Source organism: Marmota flaviventris, chromosome 1 (genome assembly GCF_047511675.1).
Source record: "Marmota flaviventris isolate mMarFla1 chromosome 1, mMarFla1.hap1, whole genome shotgun sequence".
NCBI lineage: Eukaryota > Metazoa > Chordata > Mammalia > Rodentia > Sciuridae > Marmota > Marmota flaviventris.
In genome coordinates, this window is record NC_092498.1 from 144,627,890 (window position 1) to 144,651,618 (window position 23,729).

A 23,729-nucleotide genomic window follows, 5' to 3' on the forward strand; every position below is an offset into this window, starting at 1 on the left:
TGGAGCTCGGAGGGTCTGCCTCTGCTCCAGCCACCCACCTGCCTTTCTGCTCCAGGACATGAGGATGATGGGAACCCTGCTCCTTCTCCAGCTGCCCCAGATGGTGGCCCTGAGGTTGCCATCACCCCCAATGTCCCTAAAGTCCCAGCAACAGGGACGCCCCACCCCCACCGCTTGCAGGAAGAGACGGGGCTGGGCGAGGAGGAGAAAGACCATTTATTTCTCCACCCACAGTGGGACGGGTAGGTTTTCAAAAGAGCAGTCGCTGGCGTCCCTTTAAATCTTGGCTGACGTCCTCCGCGGCAGCCAATCAACAGAGGCGGAGCTGGTGAGTTGCCTGGGCAACGGGCCCCTGGTTGGCCGGAGACTCTCAACCACCCCACCGCCCGCTCCCGAGGAGAGGGAAAGTAACTCTTTGCTGTCCGCTGTCCCTCGTCGAGGCGCTGGCCTGATCAAGGCCTCCTTTCGCTCCTCGAGCCAGAAGCTACAGCCTTTGGGTCTCAAAGATGGGCGCCATCTGGCCAGGAGATGGGGCGGGAGGAAAGAAGAGCTTTCATCTGGGACAGACATAAGGCTGGAGATGGGACAGGAGGCGGGGTTCAGGGTCCCAGAAGGAAGAAGAGACAGACAGGAGCACAAAATAAGATGTCCCTTGCCCCGGGTTGCTGTGGCCCAGCCCTCTGTAGGATTGGTCACCTGGGGCCTTCCTCCCCGGGACTCAGTGCGCAGCCCGTGGTGGGCAGAGACGGTGATGATACAGGGTGGGTGAGGCCCAGGGGTGGACTCCCGTGTCCTGGGAGCCCCAGCAGGCCCCTTCATGCCTGCCATGGGTCCTCTGTGCAGACAAGCGGTACAGAAGCCACAGGGACAGACGTGGGACACACACGGGGTATCATGGGATCTTTCTGTCTCTTCTCCCCCAGTTTGGGGGCAAGTGGAGGCACGTGGGTGTGCGTGCATGTGTTCAACAGGACACGTGTGTTGGCGTGAGGGGAGGGTCGCTGTCTTTTTGGTAGGGAGGTCGCTGCGGTTGCCGGTACTCTTTCTGCAGCCTGTTCTGCGAGCTATGGTGGGAGCCCCGTGGCCTGTCCTCTTCCCATCATCCCAGTTGCCACTAGCCAAGTCGGGCTCCACCTGCGGGCTCCTGCCCCAGCCCCGAGCATGGGCCACCAGGGCACACCTGGCTGAGCTAGGCGTGAGCCGCCAGGGCAAAGCAGGAGGGAGGGTGGGCAGGCTGGGCCTCAGGCCTTGGCAGCAGCCTCGGACACCCCCTGCGCGGTGAGCTCGGCCAGCACATTGTCTAGGTAGCTGGCGTCTGGGTAGCCGTGGCCGGTGAGGTTGGAGCCGAACTCTGTCTTGTGATGGATCTCGTTCCACACCACGGTGTCTGACTCGCCCGTGGTGTTGGACGTGCCGATGGTGAAGATGAGCCTCCTCTCCCAGGCGGTGATGAGCAGTCTCAGCACCTGGGAGGCGGGGGCAGGTTGAGGTCACAGGCAGTCCCCACTCCTACCCAGCGGCAGTGCCTCCCACCCCCAGCCCCATCCTGCCTCCCTTCCCCCGGTGTGCTGTAAAGTAAGGGTCTCAAACGGGTGGCTGGTGGCTGTCCTTGGTTTAGACCCCATGCTGTAGTAAATAGCTGCTTTGTGGATTAGTGGCAAACATTCAGAAGCCTGGAGATTCTACACGGAAAATCTCAATGTCTGGCTTCTCTTGAAAAAGAAAGCAAGCTGGGTGCAGTGGATGGTGCACACCTGTAAGTAAGCTCAGCTTCTTGGGAGGCTGAGGCAGGGGGATTGCAAGTTCAAAGCCAGCCTCAGCAATGGCAAGACACTAAGCAGCTCAGTGAGACCCTGTCTCTAAATAAAATACAAAAAAGGTCTGGGGATGTGGCGCAGTGGTCGAGTGCCCCTGAGCTCAACCCCTGGTACTAAGAAAAAAAAAAAAAGAAAGAAAAGAAAAAAGATCAATATATAGTGTGGCGGTGGAGGGCTTGGACTGCTTTGCTGTGTGATGGGCAAATTACTTGCCTTCTCTGAAGCTTCATTTCTTTATCTGTAAAATGGGGTCCAACCTAGACCTCAGCAGGCTGGTAAAGAGGATGAGGTATATGAAGGAGATGGTTGTGGTCAATATCACTGGGGTGCAAGGTTGGGGATATCGGGACTCCAGGCCCAGGCTGACAGTAGCTGGGGCCCCTGCCTGTGTCCAGTCCCTGTGCCCCCGTGGGTACCCACCTTCCGGCCCTTCTCGTTGTTGGGCAGATAGCAGTGGCGCGGGAATCCTCTGGCGGTGAACTTCTTCCCCGGATTGGGGTGCTCAGGGCCCTATGGGGAGGGGCGGCAGGGACTTAAGCCACAGCAGGTGGAGGACTCCGGTGGGGAAGGCGTTGGTTGAGGTGGGGGCCTGAGGGGCCGGTAGCCTCACCTGAATGCCCGTGGGAATGTCGTAGACGATTCGAATGGTCTGGGTGTCGGCAAAGCCGGGCAGCGAATGGGGGATGAGGTGGAACTCCATCTTCCCAGGTGGCTGGGTCCCTGTCTTCTCCCCATAGATGGCTTTGCAGGTGGGGCACTGCAGGCTGCCATCCTGGGTGGGGGCGGGAGGTGTGAGTGCCCAGGCGCCCGCCCCTGCCGGCTCCCCTCCTGCCTGCGCAGCTCACCTTGTTGCCGTTGGAGTACATGGCCACGAGGCACAGCAGGTGGTACATGTGGCCGCAGCGGCCCAGGCGGCCCACGAGCTCCGGCCGCACGCCCTTGTGCCGCAGCACACCCTCGTAGCCCGACGCGGTGACAAGCCGTTCCATGCAGATGGTGCAGTCCTGGGGGCCAGGAAGGGAATGAGCTCTGGGGAGGGGAGGGGCAGGACCTTCGGCCACCATAGGCAGCAGCCATTTGGCAGAGGAAGAGAGGACACCCTCATGTCCCAGAGGAGACGTCTCCCTCGCCCTCCACCCCCTCTAGATGTACTAATGGCTTAACTCTCAAAAACAAAACTTTAAAAACATTTTGGGGGAAATGTGACGTGAAATTTTCATGTCAATCTTCAAAAGATTGACAGATGCGATTCTATTAACCTCAAGCGCTTCTGGTCATCAAGAGACCTCACAGAAACCAAGTGGCAAGAGCCTGCTACGGGAAGGGACCCCTATTACCTAAAACCCAGAGAAATCTGCAGCGGGGTGTGAGGCCCGTCCCCTCCCCAGGGACTCACCTCATCAGGTGGGTTTTTCACCTTCTGCATGTACCTTCGAACCACGTCCTCGGGGTTCTTACCTGCAGGGGACACAAGAGGCGGGGCTTGAGGGCATCCAGAGTCTCATCTCTGCCCGGGGCTTGACTGGGGACGGGGTTAGGGATGGAGGGCTGCCCAGAGGTGCGAGGTTTGCTGGGGGCTAGCTATAATGGGAGTTCCCGAAGGATGGGGTGGTCAGGGACAGGGGAGACAGGGGAGGTGACAAGTCTTAACAAACTAGAGGCCAGGGTTGGCAGGATTGTGGAAGGCGTACTCTTCTTAAGGTGCTTCTTCTTGGTCTTGCGGCACACTCCGGGCACGCCGGGCACGGGCTTGACATCGCTCTTGCTGACCGGCGGCGGGTGCAGGATGGGCTTGGGAGCCCGCGTCAGGCACACTGGCAGCCCCGCCGCACACAGCAGGATCCCTGTCATCCCTGGGGGCGGGGCGAGGCATCAGGGGTAGGGCGTCTCCCTGGCCACGCCCACACTCACGTATGGCCTTCCTCACTAATGGACAGATGCTCCTTCAGGGCCACGCCCCCATCGATTGCCCCGCCCCTGACCCCACCCACTGAGCCCCACCCCTAGTCGGAGCCTAGGGCACCCAATACTAGTGGGCGTTTTCCTGGATCCGCCCACCAGCAGCCAAGGATGCCAACTGCATCCTTCTGGTCCCCTTCTGGCCTGCAACCCACCTGCCAGGGCCGGATGGACCGGTCCGGTACCATTCAAGTTCTTCACCGGGAGCGCGGGGACACTGCGGGAATAAGAAAAGAGGCGGCAGCTGGACACCAGCCCCTTGACCCCATTAGAGGATCTCGTTTGTCTTGGGTTTCTGATCCCTGGGCACACCCTGATCTCTTGGTGCACGACACCATTCCTACCGTGGCATCCTATTTTGGGGTGTGGTGTGGTCAGGACGGCTGCGACTCTAGTGGGTTGCTCCCTTAGGCTTAGCTCAGACTCTGCACCCCACAGTCGGCCTCCTCCGTTCCCCTGGTGACTGTGCCCTAAATCCAACTATCAGTGATTTAGGGCACTAAATAGGCTCTGATGTGGATATATGGAACACTAATACCCATAAAACATCCTGGGAAAGAACTCAGGGATAAAATAAATTAGGAAACACTTGACCCTCTCTCGGAGAGTCTTAAGGAGTCTGAGAGCACCCCGAAGGCGCTGGTGAGTCCGTGTAAGGGTACATGGTCGGCAATAGTCCATCCAGGTCTTTCAAAGACATCTGATGATGAACATTCCTTCCACAAAATTCACCAACATCAGTGCTTGGGACTAAGGCAGCCCCTGGGAAAAAGTACCAGAGATGCTTCCGTTTCTCCTGAGCCCCTGCTCAGCCGTGAGCCCGGGCACATCATTCCGCCTCTCCCAATCTGCTTCCCCATCTGCAGCAGGGGTTGATGAGGTACCTCCTTTTTTGTTTGCTGTGAGAATTCAATGAAATTCCCCAAGTCCAGAGCCGAGCACAATTCCTAGCACCCAGTAAAGACTTCAAAGCATTATCAGCATCCTCACCATCACCTGCATCCTCACCGTCACCCACATCCTCACTGTCACCTGCATCCTCACTGTCACCCACATCCTGTCACCTGCATCGTTACCAACACCTCTGGCCAAGGGATTTTTCTGCTGAGCCTCCTCCCCTAAGTCACCGTGTGACTCCTCTCCATCTGAGAGAGGGAGCCATAGTAGGAAGGGCTGCTCTGTCAGCTTGGAGCAAGTCTCTTAAACTCTGTAAAGTGGAGGCTCACACGGGGGGCTGCTGGGGGGACTGGGCACCCGCCTGCCCGAATCTTCATGGCTTTAGCTCCGGCTGATGCAGGCGAACGGTGTCCGGCTCTGCTGGGCTTGGAGCCCAGGCTGGACATGTTGGGAAGAGCAGCAGCGTCTGAGGGCTGGGGATTCTCCTTGGGGTGGGGGTGGGGTCAAGAAGGGAGGGGACAGGGACAGCTGAAGCAGGAGCAGCAGCCTCTTGGCTGGCCTGCAGAGGTAGGAGCCTGGCCAATGCTGCCTGGTCACTTGTCCCCAGTAGGCACAGTTGGCTTGGGTTGTTGGCTGGGGTGCCTCTTCAAGCAAATGGTGCCCTTGGCAGGCTTGGGACCAATGTGGTGGGTCCAGAAACAGGCACACACACACATCCGCAGAGACACTGTGCCTACATATGCCTGGGAACACACACGCACACACACACACACACACACACACACGGAGGCACACACAAAACCTCCCAAGGAACACACTACACACATGCTTGGAGACACACAAACACTGTCCCAGGGAACTTGTGACAAATTAACGTGCACACATACCAGGGACCCACTTCCCTGCACACAGATAAACACAGATGCTTAGGGAAGACACTGAGCGGCAGGAAGCTGGGGCATGCTCACACACTGCCCCTCGTACACACAGAGGCCCATACATGCAGACACGCTAACCACTGGGGGGACGCAGTTGGACAAGAGAAGCCAGCTCATGCCTGCTGGGACAGCCCCTGCCACGGCCACCTCCCTGGGACACATGAAGGACAGGTCCTGGGTCTCCTGGGACCTGTGGGGAGCAGATGGCAAATTGGGTGGACGGGCACTCGGCCCTGGCACAAGTACCAGCACCTGCAGCCCTCAGGTACTTGCTGTCCACCCATGGAGACGACGGACCCACTCACAGCACACAAGGGACACGCACACACGCTCTCTCCTGCCACACAGGTGCTCACACTCTGATCCACACCCCCACGCTGGCACACAGACGCCCAGCACAGAAGGCCCCCCCCCACACACATAGTTCTCAGCTTGTGGCCACTCGGCCACCCAGGTGGGCTGTAGTTCACCCCAGACCCCTTCAGGGCCTGAAAAAGACATCAGGGTCCAGCCATGGAGGAGGTCCTGGGGTGATGTTGTCACTGCACACATCCCCTGAGGATGGCGGGGTGGGAGGACAGGCCCTGGGTGTCCCGGGACCTGTCAGTGCAGGTGGGCGAGGCGCGGTGCCCTGGTTTCCCATCTGTAAGGGGCTGGGTCTTGAGGGTCCACACGAGCAGAGCTCGTGGCCGGAACAGGGGCAAGGGGAGGGCACTCTTCTTCTGGCATCTCTGGGGCTCAAAGCTGGTGGGGCTGAGGATCCATCTGCCCTTCTCAGGTTGTCACAATCTCCCAGGACCTTCTAGGACTTCCTGCATGCTTTATAGGACAGCAGACAGGCATGTCCCCAGTGCTCCTCATCCAGACTCTGCCCTTCAAATACCTCTAGGCCGGGATCTGCCCACCCTTCTTCCTTGCTTTCAGTCTCATGAGAAGAGAACATCCCTCCAACCCAGGACCATCAATCAAATGGTGGACAGAGAACTCTTTAGCATGCATACCACCACCTGGGCGCCCCCCATGGCAGACATCACCAATCCACCCCAGCACTCCCTTGAGCTGAGCAGATCCCGCCACAGCCATGCAGTAGCTGCTCTCAATCAGAGAGGCCCATGGCTGCCGGGGTCTATGGTGCAGGCAAAGTCTGGCCCCACTGATGACCTGGCCTTGCTGAGCCTTTGGCCTGGGAGCTAGGCAGAGGGTGCCCCAAGAAAGTTTTAGACCTTGGAGCCCCAAAATATCTGAAAGCCCAGAATACCCTGGTTTACGAAAGCCAGTCTGGCCCCAGGAGAGGCTGTGAGCGCGTGTGACGGCGGGGCATTTTTATTTTTTTAAATGTACCCACTGCTGAACGAGGGGGACAGTCCCAAGGTGGCCCCCAGCCGTCTCAATCTGCAGGCCGCCTGCGAGAACCCTGGGTAGCCGGGTTCCCATGACGCCCAGCGTGGGAGCCGCCCAGGGCCCCCTTTTGATGTGGGACGTGCGTTTCCTCCCGGCAGTGAGAACATCCTCCGGTCTGGACACCGCTTGCCGCCGCGGGCCTCCAGAGGGGGACCACCGTCACCCCTGCCCTGCCTCCGGGGGGCCCAGCCATCAGGTCTGAGGAATCCTGCGGCCCTTTTGAAATCTGCTCTGGCCAGAAGCCAGATGTGGCTCATCCAGGGCAGGGATGCAGCTGCGGCCGCCCTTCTCAGTCCTGTATCAGACCCGGGTGCTCCTGGCTCTGGGTCCCCGTGGCTCCCGCAGGGCTCAAAACCTCTCCCCATCACCTGACCCTGTCTCCTCTTCCAACCCCGTTTCCTGTGCGTGCACCTGGCACTGCTTCCCTCCTGCCACCCTGGTGTCCCTGTGTCCCTCACTATGACACGCACATTCCCACCCCAGGGCCTTTGCATGTGCTGGCTCCATGCCCAGGACACTCTTTCTCAGATATCCCCAGGGAATTGCTTGACCCAGGTCTCTGCTCAAAGGTCACCAAATTGGAGTGACGTCCCTGTCTTTGTCCTTACCTTACTTACTTTTGTTTTCATGGCATAACAGTTGCTGAGCATGTCCAGGCCCTGTGCCATCTGGCCTGTCCCTGCCTGTGACCCATCTCCTACCTCTCCACCCTCCACTCCAGACACCTCAGCTGCTCCTCCAGCAGGAGCACAGTCCCTTTACCAGGAATCGTACTGTGTCCTCCGTGGGAAGGAAGGCTTCCCCCCCACCCCAGCTCCCAGTGGCTGACTCCTGTCGGCTGAATGACACCTGCTGGGGCCCAGCTGTCTTGACCACCTGACTTCCCACCAGCAGATAAGCACCTAGTAGATGTTCAATGCACGCTCCTTGCAGGAGTGGATTCTGTGGGGCTCTTCCGAGCAGGTGACTCACGAGCACGTGCTTTGCTCGGGACACAGCCTCCTTAGACATCCTCTGCACAGGTTTGAAGTGACTCACAGAGTCCCAGAGAGCAATCCCCTGCAGCTTCCCGGCTCCAGGAGGTTCATTGCTGGCATTCATCAAGGTGTCACTAAGGGGCATCTGGCAGGGCAGGCCAACACCTTGCTCTAGGAAATGCTGCCCGGGCAGGGCTTCTGTGGCTAGGGTTTTGGGAGTGGCTACCTGAAGCAATTTCTCTTATCATGGATTAGAGGCTGAGGAAAAAAGAAAAAAAAAAGGGTCCCAGGGTTAGTCTGGGAGGCAGGGATGGGCTGCATCTCTTCTCCCCGCCAAGAAAGAGCAGATGCTGCCCGCTGTGGCTGGGAGGCAGTGCTCGGTAGGACGGGAGGATGCAGGGAGACCTGCTTAGGCTGTTCCTCACACAGTTCCCTGCCCGTGTCCATCCAGGTACTTCCACCACACGGTTTCCACTGCCCGCCTACACTATCCATCCCTGATTTCCCTCTGCCCTTTGGAGACACCTCAGAGGCCACCATCTGCACAGGCCTCTTCTGACCTGACCACAGTGGATTCATATCTATTTCTTCTTTTCACCCAGAAGGACGGTGTTTGTTTTTCTGAGGAGGAAAGCATTTTCTCTCTGTGTGGCTCCACACTTATCTCTTCTACCAGATTGTGAGCTGCTAGAAATGTCTGACCCACGACCCACCCTGTGACCCCAGGATTGACACACTATAAAATGCACTCTGGGTAAGTGCCAGAAGTGGGGGGAGCCAGTTAGGAGCCTGGTCTCCTGGGGGAAGGGGCTGGTGTCCTCAGAAACAGCGATTCCAATTTTAATTTCAAATGTGACTCCACTCCCAGAGACAAGGTGAGAGCAGAGACACCAAATCAACCTCGTACACACTACTGCCACCCACCCGGCGCCCATGGCAGGCATCACCAATCAATCCCAGCACTCCTAACCCATAGGCTGAGATGCAGTTTCACACTCCTCCCGAGGTCACTGCCACTGGGACAGCTGTGTTCCCGAAACCTATTTGTGAGGATTGCAGAGATGGGAGGTGACTTCACCTAGGTCCCCCAGCTGGCGAGTGGAGCAGCGGGCACCAGGTCCTGGGGTTTCTGGGTCAGAGTGCAGGATGACCACACCAGGTTGGTCTGGGACCATCTGGGATCCATCCAGACTCCAGAAGCCTCTGAGCCCCAGAGCTGGGCTGAAGCCTGGGGACCTGGACTGTGGGGTGGCTCAGCCCAGGGACGCTGGATTGGGGGCTGTGCCAGTGGGTACATGGCCAGGGGACCACGTGGTCCCTCCCTGCGGGTCAGCTGGGGTTCCATCTCTCGCGGCACCTGGCCCCTGCCCCTCCCCCACCCCATCCCCAAGACTCCTCACACTCTCTGATGGCCGTGTCCAGCCCCTGCTGGCCTCAGGTCCCTGGCATACACCAGGCAGCTCCCTGGGGAGCCCTGGGCCCTGGCAGCAGTGGGTGGAGGGGCAGGAGAGCATGTCCATCTGCCTCTCTGTCAATGGACCCCTCCCTCCTGCGCACCTCCTGGAGAGGGATCTGACCCTGACTGGCATCTGGGGATCCGACTTCTCCAGAGGCCTGGGGGCTTGGGGGTTACCCTCTTTCACCGCTGGTCTCAGGGCCCCCCAGCGCTTGGCCAGGTGGGGAGGGAGGGAGGCTGCCGTTCCCACGGCCTGAGTGGCCACGTGGTGCAGCGAGGTGCAGGGAGTGCGGTCTGGCCTCCCAGGGAGCAGGGCAGGAAGTGCCTCAGGTGGGGGCTGGGTGGTGGGAGGCAGAGTCCCAGCCCCAGCACCAGCTGGGCCAGAAAAGGGGCAGGGGGAGGCCAGAGGCCGCAGGGACCAGGCCAGGCCAGGACTGAGTCGGTGGTACCTTCTGGTCTATGAAGACCTTTGAGCCTATTATAGGTAATTCCTGGGAAAGAACTGCAGCAGCAAGTAAAATCACGGCAAGAAATTTAAACCAAAAAGCCCAAAAAGAGGAAACCACCAAAACAACTCCCAAGCCCATCTCCCCACCGTCTGCTGCGTCAGCCAATGGCAGGAGGTCCTCAGCATCCAGAGAGAGATGTGAAAACTTAAAGGGTCCCTCCTTGGCCCCTGTTGGGTTGGCAGTGTTGCACAAGGTTAATACGGAGGGGAGGGAATGGGTGCAGACTTGAGGAGGCAGGTGCTTTGACATGAAGCAAAAACTGAAGACCAGAGAGGGTGATGGTTTCGGGTAGGTCACACAGCAAGATTGGGCTGAAGCTGGGCCCACACTTGGCCTTTGCAGGTCCGCCCCTTCCCTTGGACTCCCTGATACCCTCTGGACCATGGCTCAAAATGGCATGGGGACATGGGTGGGCACTTCAATACCCTGGCTAACTTGGGTTTTCAAATCGGGGTCTTAAGTGCTTGACCTTGAGCAAGTGTCTTAGCCTCCCTGTCCTCATTTGGAAACAGAGATAACAGGACCGGTCGTGGGGGGTTTCGCCACAGCTGAGAGGTGATGCGTGTAGAGACTGAAGTCGCGCCTGGGACACAGCGATGCTCAATAAATAGAAACAGGCCGCAGCTGTCCCTCTCCCCACCTCCCACGTGGGATGGAAACTCTGAGTCTGGTTCCCCTGCCCCACAGCTGTGTTCCAAAGTGCTGGACGCTGACCTGTCAGGAGACAGGACGGATCTTCCCCACCCCTGCATGTCCCCCAGGCCCAGATGGCCAGCTGGCTCCTGCCCCAGTACAGAGCACGTGGGAAAAATCTCCAGCCAGGTGGACACTCTGCCCCCACTGGCTGTGTGACTCTGGGCAGGTTCCCCACCTCCAGGTGGGGCCTGTCTGGAGAGTCCTGTGCCCCCTGCACGCTGGTTAGGGGAATGGTGGGAAAGCATCTGCCTGTCATTAGCTCTGCCAACTGCGACTGTTGAGAGGTGGTGGCTGTAGCTCTGTTTGTCAGATGGGGAAACAGAGGCCAGAGAGGCAAAGTCACTTGCCCAAGGTCACCCAACCAGAAGGGTGGGGAGAAGGGAGATGGAGGAGCTGAGGGGTGGAGGCCGAAGAGAGACAGACAGAGCCAGAGAGAGCAAGCCCTGGACGGCCAAGGGCCAGAGGAGACGCTCAGAGGGTGGCCAAGGGCCGGAGGGCCTGGCCCCAGAATTCTCACCCAGGACCTCAGAATGGGGCCCGCTGAGTTGGAGCAAGTCCTCAGGGTGGGTCCTAATCCAGCAGGACTGGTGTCCCTTTAAGGGGAGGAAACTCAGCACACAGTAGGACCTTGTGAAGCCTCAGGAGGAACCAGCCCCGCCCGCACCTCCATCTCAGAATTCCAGTGGCCAGAACAAGAGGACACATGTCTGGTGTCCAAGCCATTCAGCCGGGGGCACTGTGTCCCCACAGCCTTGGCCAGCTAACACGGACACAGGCGGAGGGAGGGGGAGGACAGGGGCTGAGGGGGGGCCAGGGTGCGGAGGGAGACACCCCCAGCTCCAGTCCCTTTTCACCAGGGGCTGCGCTGGCCTCGGTTGCCCTGGCAACAGGAGGCTCAGTGTGGAGGAGGCGGGGCCTGCGCAGCGGGGTGGGTCTGCCTGTCTGCCCTCCGCCCTGGAGGCCCTTGGCCGGCCTGTGTGCCCAGGGTCTGGGGTGAGGCTGGGCAGCGTCTGCATTATGGGGGAGGGAGGAGGGAGGCCCGGGCAGTGCCCCCGCCTTTCAGGCCAATGTCTGAGCTCAGGGAAGGTCAGAAGTAGCTTCCAGGGGGACGAAGAGGGGCTGGGAAGGAGAGACCTCCAGCAGGTCCCAGGAGGACTCCAGGGAGAAGCCTTCCTTCCCACCGCCCTCTTGAGCTCAAGAGCACTCTATGGCTCCCACTGCAAGGGGCACCGACCACGGGCTCCCTGGAGACCCCAGGACCAGCTCTGTTACCCTATCTGGAAAGAACCTCAGCGCCCGCTGCCCCAAGGGAGCCTCCAGAACCTTCTGGATTCATTCCTACCCACCCCTCGGCACTCGTCCTGCCCAGGATGCCCTTCCCCCTCTGGCTGGTGCCCCACACTGCAGCCTGCATCCACCTCACTCCTCCTGCCCTGAGCATCCAGGCCTTCAAGTCCCCTTGAGATGCATGTGCCTGGAACAGCCCTGCTTCACATCTGCGCCCTCCTCAGAGGTCCTCCCTGACCACTGCTCCCTGTTCCTATACTGTCCTGTCCCCCAGTTCTGCCCTCTCTCCAGAGGTCAGGTCCAAAGACTCCTTTATGGCCCTATGTCCACCTCCCTGGCCATCTGCATGCTCCACGAAGACATGCACTGCATTGTCTTCTGCAGCTCCGTGGATGAGGGATAGTCCCCATTTGGAGAATTAATACTGGGTGAGAAAAGCTGAGTAATTCCCAGCCTGCCCTAGAACAATGGCTCTCAAAACATTCACCAGTGATAGCTGGGCACGGTGGCACAGGCTTGTAGTCCCAGCGACTTGGAAGGCTGAGGGAGGATCCCAAGTTCAAGGCCAGCCTCAGCAACTTAATGAGACTCAGCCTCTAAATTTAAAAAAAAAATTTTAAAAGGACTGGGGTGTGGCTCAGTGATAAAGTGTCCCTAGGGTCTGTCCCTAATACAAAGGAGGAGGAGGAGGAGGGAGGGAAGTGGGAGGAGGAAGAGGAGAAGAAGAAGAAGAAGAAAACACATTTCATCAAAGGCAAATTAATTTTGTCTGGCAAGGTCTTAAGTGTGTGCAGAAATGATGCGAATTTTAAGTTGTTGGAAATATGCTATGTGCCACTTTGTCCTATCCTACCCAATCTTGTCCTTTCTATTTATTACAAGGAGATTCTGGTGGTGATCCTGAAGGTCGTGCACTCAGGTCATTACTGCCAGTCTCCTGGGCTGTCCAAGGTGGTACAGATAGAGTTGGCCTTTCTGCCACCTCCCCTGGAGGACCACAGCCCACACCCACCTGTTCCTTCCTCTCTGGCCCAGGCTGAGGACTCTCAGTAGGAGGGTCAGGCGGGGCCCTCTGCTCAGATCCGGCCTGAGCCCCAGGGTGAGCAGCCAGCAGGAGCTCCCTGGCTCCCCAGTCCTGGGGCTTGGAGCACCTTAGCCCAGGGATTTCCAGACTCAGTAACGACGGGGTTCTTTCCCCCGTGAACTTCTGTTGGCAAAGCCAGATTGGACAAGGGAATTCCAGCAGTGGCGCTGCTCTGGCTAATGCGAGGGCAGAGGGCCCGGCTGCTGCTTGCTGGTCTTCCCTGCAGCCCCTCCCAGCCCCTGCGGCTATTCCAAGTCATCCCAGGGTCCCTGGAGCCCAGTTTGAAGACCAGCAAGTTAACCCAAAGTGATGGTGATACTTCTGGTGCAGATTACAGGGAAATATTATGGGCAAGCGGCCAAAGCTTGATTCAGCCGGGGAAGAGCCTCAGGGACTCAGATGGGCCCCAAGGCCCCAAACTCACTAAGTCAGCAGAGTGCATAGAGGAATCCTAAGATCTAGGCGCCAATCTCTGCTCTCCCCGATTGACCCTCAGAAGTCACCACACCTCAGTCTCCCTGTCTGTACCATGGGAACGCTGAGTTGTTCCGCGGAATAAATGGGGACGCAGAGGAACTAGCTACGGAGGAGCACAGAGGCGGCAACCCGCAGTGCTTGCCTGGGGGGTGAACGGCATCATCTTGGGGAATATTTTGTGATTCAGGGACCTCACCTGTGCCCCGGGGATGGCAAGGATACTCACCTCACAGGTCCTTGTGCAGGAGACACATCCTGGGCAACGCTTTACGGCCTCAGGTAAAGCTCTACACAGGGTGAATTCTTAAGGGTGCTACATTAATGGCCATTTGCATTGTTACTGCAATCTTGGCTCCGGGCTCTAGTGGGCGGCTGAGCTTTCTCCTGGCCTGCAGTGACACAGCCCCCTCCCCCAGGGCCCCGTCTTACCCGGGTGGGATGGAGGCGCGCGCGCTCACGCTGGTGGTGCGCTGGGGCCCTGGCCGGTTGAGGTTGTTCTGCCCGGGGGTGGGCGCGCCGCTGGGGGCGCTCGGGCTCCTCGGGGGCACCCCGGGGGGCGGCGTGGGTTCCGCGGGGCCGGTGGCGGGAGCGGCCCAGAGCGCGGCGCCCGCGAAGGTGGCGCTGGGGCGCACGGCGAGCGTGCCAGGTGGCCCTCCGGGCGGTGGTGGCGGGGGCGCGGGGGGCGCGGAGGGCGCGGAGGGCGCCTTGCGGCGCTGCGAGGCCAGGATGGCGTTGGAGGCGGCGCGCGTGCTGTTGACCAGCAGGCACTGCTGGCAGGAGCAGGGCTGGCCCGAGCTGGCACCCACGGGCCACGACTGCGACTTGGGGATGGAGCCCACGGTGAGCGGGTAGGCCAGGTCCAGGCGGCGGCGCAGGCGACGGCGGCGGCGCGTCTGGCGGTTCATCTGCGACATGCTGTTGAAGTAGATGAGGTAGCAGAAGCCGAGCGACGAGAGGTCGAGCCACGGGTGCTGCTTCTCGTAGGCGTTCTGGATGGTGATACAGATGTCCATGTCGTAGGCCGTCCACGCGCCGCCGTCGTTCTCCCACTCCCACACGATGCCCTTGCCTGGCGCTGATGACGGGTCGTAGAAGTTTCGCCGCACAGGTCGCATGGTGCCTGTGATGGGGGAGGGGGCGTCAGCGCAGGGCAAGGCCCGCAGGTGGGTGGAGACTGCCAGCCCTGGTAGGGGTCAGGTCAGGTCAGAGGGCTGGGGGACAGCAAAGGTGGAGGGGCAGGGGGACTCAGCACAGGTCCCCAGGGGGGAGTAACCAAGAGGAGGGAGTCAGCACACGCAGGGAGGGGAGGGAGGTCAGCACGGGCAGGGGACCAGGGCTCAGTACAGACTGGGGGGTCCGTCTAGGCTGGGGAGAGGGAGGCGGAAGGTCCTGCCCATGCCTCGCCTGGCGGGTGGGATGTGAAGCCGAGGACGGGGTGGGAAAGTGAGCCAAGGCTCGGCCCAGGACAGCTGGGGAAGGAAGTCAGCACGGCCTGGGGGGCCCAGGACAGTGAGCGCCCCAGCCACAAAAGGCGCAGAGGTCCTGGGGGAGGAGGGCAGAGGAGGTGGGGCTGCTCAGACCAGGCAGGACCCCACCAGCAGGGAGCCAGGCCAGGCGTGGAGTGGCATGCAGTTCTTGCCATGAGCTCACTCATTCACTCCGGGCTGGGTCATCTGCTCATCTTAGCTGGTGGATCCCAGCCCTCCTCCATTTATTCATTCCATAATTCTTTCCTTCATTCACTCACATAGCCACGCCTCCGTCCACACAGCCACGCCTCCATTCACATAGCCACGCCTCTGCTCACACAACCACGCCTCCTCTCACATAGCCACACCTCTGTTCACGTAGCCACGCCTCCATCCACATAGCCACATAAACACGCCTCGGTCCACATAGCCATGCCTCTGTCCACGTAGCCACGCCTCCACCCACAGAGCCACGCCTCCGTCCACGCACTCATGCGCTCCTTCCTTCATTCCGCAATCATTCCGCTAGTTGGTCCACACCTGCGGCCACCATTACGCTTCCCAGTCACACCTGCGCCTATTCTGCAGCCTTAGTTCACACCTTCATCCCTGCACCAGTCACGCCTGCGGTCCCCACCTCCTATGCGCCCCACATGCTTCCTTCTCTCCTGCGCTGTTCCACTTTCTCTGTCTGATACACTTTCCATTTTACCCACTTATCTTGGGTTCTGTCTCCCTCTGCTAGAATGTGACCGCCCCAAGGACAGGGGCTGCCCGTCTGTGGACATCCATGTCCCCAGCACTGCTCTCAGGAGATGCGGCTGAAGGAGCGGGTGAATCCGTTCGTGGGCGCACGGGTCCGTTTGGGTTGGGCTGCTCTTTTCCGCTTCAAAACCTGTACCCACACGGGCCTTCTCCATTCTCTCCTCCACTTATTAATTTTTTTCATTCATCTCTTTGTCTAGTTGTCCCTTCCTTCAACAAACATTTGCTGACTTGCTGCTCTTTAGAGGGCTCTGCTGAGCGCTCCTACGAAGCCCACGTAAGAGCCGCCGGATACCCGGCCAGGTGGGTACTAACGGGTGCCCCATTTTGTAAACTAGGGCACTGAGACTTCACTTCCAGCCAGCTGTTCCTCGTTTGCCGGAGCTCTGGGTACTGCCCGAGAGCAAGGCTCCATGGGACACTCTAGGTTAACCAGCGCTCACCCGAGGTCCCGGCTGCGGGACTTGGCAGAGCCTCTTTTGCTGGGTTCCTTTGGCATCTGCAGAAGGAATGCCTGGCCCCGAAGCCTCCCCAGGCCTCAGGGGCCCCATCATGAAAGTGGGGGTGATATTAATCCATGACACATCCCTGCGCGCTCACAGAGGGCTGCTGGAAGGTCCCGTGTAGGGGTAACCCCAGGGCTGGAGGCAGAGAGCCTCATTTCAAGTCCCGACTTCCTGACCTTCCAACTCTGATCTCCACCTGCTGGGGGCCTGCCCTGACTGAAATCTTTGGGCTGCTCATTCTTGGACCCACAAACCTTGGACTCCTTCTGGATTTCTGCATCCACCTCCTATGTTCCACGTGTCCACAGCCCAGTCACCTCGCCTTCAAACACATCCCTCCACACCTGACCACCCCCCCACCTCACCCACCCCACCTGTGCCAAGCCATGCACCTCACGGCTTGGACTTTTGCAGGAGACTCATAACTAGTTTGAGCGACTGCCCTTGCCCACTGCCATCTGTCCCCACATGGCAGCCCCGAGATCTGGCTCAGCCTGTCACATCAGCCTCGGCTTTGCTTACAATCCCCAGCGCTTTGGGCTCCCTGCGAATAAAAGCCAAAGTCTCTGCTGTGACCTACAAAACCCCGTGCCGTCTGGCTCCACCGTCCTCTCTGACTTATTACCTCCTGTCCCCTCTCACTGCACTCCAGCCACCCTGGCCTGCTTGCTGTCCCCAAATGTCTCAAGCACTGTCCCTCCTCAGGGCCCTTGCTTCGGTTGTCTCCTGTCTGAATGTGACCTAGCCACGTCCCGGCGTTCTCAGGGCTCTTTTCTCCTTTGGGTCTCCATTGAGACGTCACCTCCCTGGGAAGACCTCTCCAGGCCCCCTAATAAGTGGGCTGCCCTGGGACAGCTGCCTGTCACCTTGCTTTCTCTCTCTCCCTGGCTCTTCACCACGGCCTGACATGACACGTAACCTGGGGCTCCTTCACTGTGTCCCCTCCAGCTGTCAGCTCCCAAGGTGGGGGTCTCAGCTGCTCTGCTCACCTCTGCACCCCCAGCGCCTGGGGCCCGAGAGCTGGGGAGACCGAGGCATGGAGCTGTGGATACAGAGAGGTGGGCGGAGGTCGTGGGGAGAGTGGCCCCAGGGAATGAGGTCCCTGGGCCCCTGCCATGTTCCAGACAATCTCAGGAAGACTCGGCCTCCGGGCCACCCCCACCTGCTGGCTGACTTATCATTTTAATTGAGTGTGCGAAGATCGATTTCTCCCCTGGCGAGGCTCCCCCGGGGCGGGACCAGGAGAGAGCCAGCTAGCGAGCAACCCCAGGTCCTTTCTCCACCTGCTCTGGTGCCCTAGTCCCCCTCTTCCAAGGCCTCAGTTTCCCCGTCTGCAACAGGAGGGCATGCGACAGGCTTCCATGTCCTGTGAGCCTCAAGGATAAAGGTGCTGGGTCCCTGGGAAGCACAACCTGTTGAGGGGACAGGAAGAGATGGGGACCACGCTATCAAGCCCCGAGCTGTGAGGGAGGGTGGAGGCTGTGGGGAGGGGGAGAAGCAGCTCAGAAGCCTCAGAGGTGCAAACCCGGGCTCCACACAGAGCAGCGTCCTTATCTGTAAAGTGGAGGTGTTCACTTCCCCCAAAGAATTCCTGGGAGACAAGAAGAAAGTACTTAGCAGAGCACTGGGCCACATGTGATCACATGACGGTCATCACACACAGCCCCCCACCTGTTCATCACCAGGGTCCTCTGCGGGCCCACCCCCTCTAGCAAGCCTTCCAGGGTCTCCTGCCATTGTTGGTAAAGCAGCTTTTGTCTTAATCTCCTTCATTGTTATGGCTTCTGGAAAGAAAAGGGTCAGGTCAGATTTAGGACCCAGACATAAAGCCAGAGGAGGAGCTTGGGGTCCTGGTGGTGAGGGAGCGGGGAGTGGACCTGCAGCTGGGGAGACCAGGGGCCCAAAGCTGGGTGCGGCCCCTCTGCAGCCAGGCCCCGCAGGCTGCTCTGGCCGCCAGCCCAGGCCTCCCTCTCTCCGGGCTCGTCCACCAGCCATCGATTGCCTGCCTGTTTACTGGTAGTTATTAAGGGCTGTGTCCCTGGGGCCCTTTTGAAACCAGATTGGAACCTGGAGAGCCGAGTAATTAGGGCGGCTGATGCCCTCCCCACCGGGCCTCACCCCGCTGGGCCTCGGCTGCTGCCTGCCCCTCGTCCAGCTCTCCTGCCCTTGGCCGGCTGAGGACCAGAGGACCAGGCTGGGGGGAGCTGGCTCCCTGGTGACCTGCCGGGACTTGGATCTTGAGATTTCCAAGGGAGCAGAGCTGGAAACCCAAAGGCTCCTCTGCAGTGGCCTTGGCCTAGATTTGCGGACAGAACAACGGTCTGAGACGAGGCTGGAGAGGAGGACGAGCACGGCCTTGGGCTGCTGGCCTGGAGGCTCGACTGGTCCTTCCAGTCATTCTGTGGGTGTCCTTGAGTGGCCCCCAGCACCTTCCAGCCTCCAGGACACCGGATCCACAAGGAGCCACATCCGCATGGGACGGCGGTGTCCAGCGCCCCCTTTGCAAGCCCCGTCTCCCTGAGCCGACTGCCTTTGAAGTCACTCCCTCCTTCCCTCCTTGGGTTTGAAGAATGTTTGGTTGAAGAATTCCACCCTCTTTCCAGCTGAAGCCGGGGAGGGGCGAGGGCTTTGGTCAAGTGTCAGTGGGAGGACTTGGGGCTGGCCCCCGGGGACGGGGGTGTGGGCGGCAGACAGGGAGGGAGTGTGGATCAGAGATCAGAGACGGAAGAGTTTGAGGATGAAGAGAAAGGAAAACAGGAAACCCAGAGGCCCAGACTGAGGGGCTGAGGGGCAGCAAGAGGCGGAGGCCAAGAGGGCAGAGGTAGGAAGGCAACAGCAAGGATGCAAGAGCGGCCTCGCTGAGCCCCTACTATGTGCCATCTCACCCCGCCTGGATCATTCCCATTTTACAGCTGAGGAAACTGAGGTCCAGAGGGGGGAGGTCTTGGGAGGGTGAGGGCCAAGGGCTGGGAACAGTGATCCACCATGAAGGGGAGGCCGGGCTGCACTGGTTTCTGAGGGGTTCAGCTGAGCCTGGTGCTAGCCCAGGCAGGGGCCCCCTCCCTCAGCTGGCCTGCAGTGGTCAGTGGGGCGAGGTTCCTGCCCTGGCTACTCCGTCTCCATCTGACCCCCCCCCCACCTCGAGGAGGGGATGCGGGTCTCAGCCCCCGCCTCTTGGTCTTAAGAGGAAGCCAGTGGGTCCATGGGGGGGGAGGCCCTGAGCCCCCACCGCCTGCCCCTCGGCCTCCCCACCGTTCCTCCCCGGCCGGGCCAGCCTCGGCCACAGGGTCCCCCCCTCTGGGGGTGGCTTCCCAGAGGGAAGTGATCTCAGCCAGGGGCACTCAGACCCTGGGGGGAAGCGGGCCAAGGGAGGTGGTCATGGGACATCCTGTCAGGTGACGGGGCCCGTGGCTGGGGGCGTGCCCGAGGTCCCCACATGCCAGGCCCTACGCTGGCCAGGAGCTCCCCAGGGGCCTGTAGCCAGGGCACTTGGGGGGGGGGGTTTAGGGACATATCCAGGGCCACTTGCAGGTGGCTGGTCTGACCAGAGCCCAGAGCTCGGTGGCCTCTGACCTCCTGGGTGTGCTCATGTGCCCATGCTCTGGAGGGGGACACTGAGGTGTGGCAGCATGGCTGTCTCCAGCCCCAGAGGGATGGTGATGGCCTTGGGGACGGTGGCCTCTCCCTCTGCCCTGGCTGGTGATCTGGGGGTGCCAAGGCCTCTCCCAACAGCACCCCTGCCATGGCGAGCCGTGCTCTCCCTCCGTGGTGACGGCTGTGAGGCCTGTGGGTCCCGCTCCTCCTGTGCCCGCTGCCCGCGATCAATAATCCCGCGGTGGCCTTCAGTTCCGTGACGGTCCCCCAGGGCTCGTCACATTAAGCCGCGGCCCATTAGCGGCTTCTGCTTGGGATGCTCCCCAGCTCCACAGGGGCTGCCAGCCAGGCCGGGTGGTGGAGAGGGGGTGGTGGAGGCGATGGCGTCCCAGCCCACCTGGGGGACACCGAGGGGACGCCCGCTCTCAGAGCGACCTCTCCTAGGAGGCTGGGCATGCCCGAGGGCCAGGGTGGGGGCTTCCTGGCACCCAGATCCCCACATACTGGATTCTGATGTCCTGGCACAGTGGCGACAGGCCAGAGTGGGACAGAGATGGGGAGGGGACGGAAGGGACAGACTGTTCTCTCCTGCCCCAGTCCTCCAATCTGCTCCTTCCTGCCCTTGTGATGGCCATGATCATTAATACTGAGGAGCCCTCACAGAGGGCGACCTCGTGCCAGGCACAGCTCCCAGTGCCTCCTGTATGACCAAGGGGCCGGTCTCACTTTTAATGTTGTTTTGTATAAAAGCTGAGTGAAACACAGAGAGGGAAACTGACTTGCCCAGAGTCACACAGCCACCGTGCTACTGCGCCAGGAGTGGGCTCAGCCGGGGGCTGGACTTCTCTTTACTTCCACCCTCTGGCCTAAGCCACTGTGACCGCTCAGACCACTGCAGTCGCCCAGCTCGCGCCCCTTCACCCTGTGATGCAGTCCAACATGGCGGCCAGAGGGCTCTTCCACAAACCCAAGTCTGACCGTGGAACTCCTTAGCTCAACACCCATCAGTGGCTCCCAAGTGTCCTTGTGACCAGCTCAGCTCCCTAGCTCAGCCCTCGAGGTCCCCTGCACGCTGTCTGCACGGGCTGGCACTGTAACCACACCTGGACCCCAGCTGTTCCCTCAGGGCACCGTGTGGCCGTGCCTCTGGGTGTCTGCGCCTGCTGTTCCCTCTGGGTAGAATGCTCTTCCACCCCCGCCCCCATTTCCCACTCCATCTTCCTGGCTCAGCACAAGCACTCTGTCCTCTCCTCGGCCATCCTTAGGGGGCATCGCTCCCCTGCTCCTCGGGGCTCCCACTGAACCTGGCCCCTGCAGCAGCCCAAGAAGGCGCGAGGCTTGGGAGGGTGAGGGGTCTGTCTTCCCTCAGGTCCTGTGGCCACTCCAAGGCCGGTGGCCTCAGCCTGGGGGAGTGACATGGACGAATGTCCAAAATATTCAGAGCCGTGACCACAAGATGGGCCTCCTTGGCAACAGGCATGGGAACACAGTCTCCATCACCTCATTCAAACCTCCAAGTCGTTATTGAGCACCTACTGCATACCTGGCGCAGGAGAAGCAGAGAGTTAGAAACCTCCCCCTCCCCCTCCCCACCCACCCCGCTGCCCGCAGCCCAGGCGGGGAAGGGGCCGGGAACGGGGGCCCAGAGGGAGAAACCTGGCCTAGGCCACCAAGGGCCACCAGGGGCCTAACGCCTCGGCATGAGTGAACCTTGACCCCAAGAACAGAGGCAGCGGGGGCGGGGCAGCGCTCCCCCCAGCCCTGGGCCAGGACTTTGGGTCGACCCTGGGTCCCCGGTGCCCCTGTGGGCGGGGGACTCGGCAGTGGCTCAGGAAGAGGCCACACGGCTGGGGCTGGGCCGGGACTATCCCGGCTGCCTCTCTTGATGGCCTGGTCCTTGGTTCTGCACTCAGGGTGCTGGGCTCTGGGTCCCGCTGCCAGGCTCCCCTGCACCCCGACACCGTCTGCCACGGCAGCCTGGGCAGAGGGAGGTGGCAGCCTGGAGTAGCTCCAGAGGGACCGTGGAGGAGCCCAGAGAGGGACAGGCCCTTGGCCAGGATGACAGAGCAAGGGCACAGCCATGGGGACCTGCAGGAGACAGTCCCCTGCCTCTCCGCTCCTGGGGCCCCGGGGTCGGAAACGGCTCCATAGCCCAGGGACTCCCTTGGTGCCTGGCTTCCTGCATCGCCCTGTCACCCACCAGCACAGCGGTGCCCACCTGTCTCTTGTGGTATTCCTAGTGTCTGGGGCCGGGGCTGGCACACAGTAGGTGCTCACTGAACTCCTGTTGGGTGAACGCTGACCGCAAGGCCACAGGATGGGGTGTGGTTGGGTCCATATTCCAGGTAATGGAGGCTCTGGGAGGGAACGTGGGTCACCGCCCATCACAGGCACCCCCTGCCCACCCCCGCCCCATCCCCAGCCAGTGGCCAGCAAGAGGACTCAGAGTCTGACCCTCCTCGCCAGCAAGACCCCCTCGGGCACCCCGTCCCAGGGTTTGGCCCCCATCCCACTCCAGCCTATCCCTGCCTCAGCCCCTTCTCTACTCTCCTCCTGTCCCCTCCCTCATCTCTTGGTCAGACTCCACAGCTCCCTGGGAAAGAAGAGGCTGGGGAGCGAGGCTGGGGGAAGAGGCTCCCCAGCCTCTTGGGGATGAGGGATGAGGCTGGGGGGAGAGGCTGGAGGCTGGGGCTGGGGAAGAGGCTGGGGTGTGGCTGGGGGGCAAGGCTGGGGACAGGTGAAGGAGGAGAAGATGGGCGTTGAGAGGAGCCAGAAAGGGCGGTGACCCAGAATCCGCCCCACTCACAGCCTGGCAGGTCCCCGTGGCGCTGTCCAAGGTACCGGGCACAGGGGGAGCTGGCGAGGGGCTGTCCCCTGAGCTGTGGCCCTGGGTGTGCATCTGGGACCCACCGTGGGGCCTGCCCAGCAGGCCGCGGTACCCGCCTGCCCTCCTGCGTCATTGTGCGAGACGGGGGGAGCCTGTTAGCCCCCCTCCACCTGTGCCAGGCCCGTGATCCAGCAGGCTGGTCCTGCAGTGTGGCGCTGGGTCCCCAGGGCCTGGCCGCTAAAGGGCAGCAGCTGGCAGCCTCGCCGGCCAGGTCTCGTGGGTCCCAGGAGGCCCTCTGACCCAGGCTTCTGCTCTCCGCAGGCTGCGCTGGTGCTGTTCCGTCCCCTGGGAGCTCCTCTCTCGTTCTACCCACTGAAGCCCTCACCCTGGCACCCAGGGGTCCTCCTACAGGAAGGCCGCTCAGCTCCACCAGACCTCTCCAGTGAGGAGAGGGGAGTGTTGTGCGCGCTTCCCACACTCTCTCATTTAATCCTCACTACAACCCTCTTGGGTAGGGGCTGTTCTTATCCCCATTTTACACAGGAGGAAACTGATGCTCAGAGAGGTTAAGTGCCTTGCCCACAGTCACACAGCCAGCAAGGGGCCAGGTTGGAAATCGAGTCTTTATCTGCTGGCCTCACAGGACAGAAGGTTCAAACGCTCTTCCTGTCTCTATTTGTCTTTATCCCCATTAAACTCTGAAATTGACTTAATGTTCCTGGACTCTGAAGATCCTGGCCCAAGACCCTGCCCAGGGTACTGAGCAGGCACCAGTGACTTTTAACTGGACGTGACGATGAACTTGTATCAACAGAGGCTCCCAGAACTGGACGAGCCTGACATGGGGGGAAGTAGGCATTGTGATCGGGTGGCGGGAGGTGCCCACCTATTAGCTGGATCCACGGCCACCGGGAGCCGGACTCTCCCTGATCCCCCCACCGCCAGTCCTGGTTCCTCCCAAATTGCCTGCAGAGGGTCCCCAGGGGTCTCGTACCTGGGAGCTGGGCCCGGGGGCCCCAGGGTAGCTCTGGCTGTGCCTGCCTTGGTTCAGACCCTGACAGCCCCGGAGA

General features: G+C 60.6%; 1 protein-coding gene across 1 annotated transcript in view; it reads right to left on the minus strand.

The window, feature by feature from the left end:
- Nucleotides 1-198: 198 nt before the first annotated feature.
- Dtx1 (deltex E3 ubiquitin ligase 1) overlaps nucleotides 199-23,729 on the minus strand; it is a 28,814-nt gene continuing 5,283 nt past the window's right edge. Inside the window, exons 2-9 of the mRNA XM_027923397.2 lie at nucleotides 13,928-14,618; nucleotides 3,932-3,993; nucleotides 3,509-3,670; nucleotides 3,214-3,275; nucleotides 2,663-2,821; nucleotides 2,428-2,589; nucleotides 2,238-2,327; nucleotides 199-1,466 (exon numbers count right to left, since the gene is read on the minus strand). Coding sequence (XP_027779198.1) covers nucleotides 1,242-1,466; nucleotides 2,238-2,327; nucleotides 2,428-2,589; nucleotides 2,663-2,821; nucleotides 3,214-3,275; nucleotides 3,509-3,670; nucleotides 3,932-3,993; nucleotides 13,928-14,618 — 1,613 coding nt within the window. The 3' untranslated portion in view covers nucleotides 199-1,241. The remainder of the gene's footprint in view (nucleotides 1,467-2,237; nucleotides 2,328-2,427; nucleotides 2,590-2,662; nucleotides 2,822-3,213; nucleotides 3,276-3,508; nucleotides 3,671-3,931; nucleotides 3,994-13,927; nucleotides 14,619-23,729) is intronic.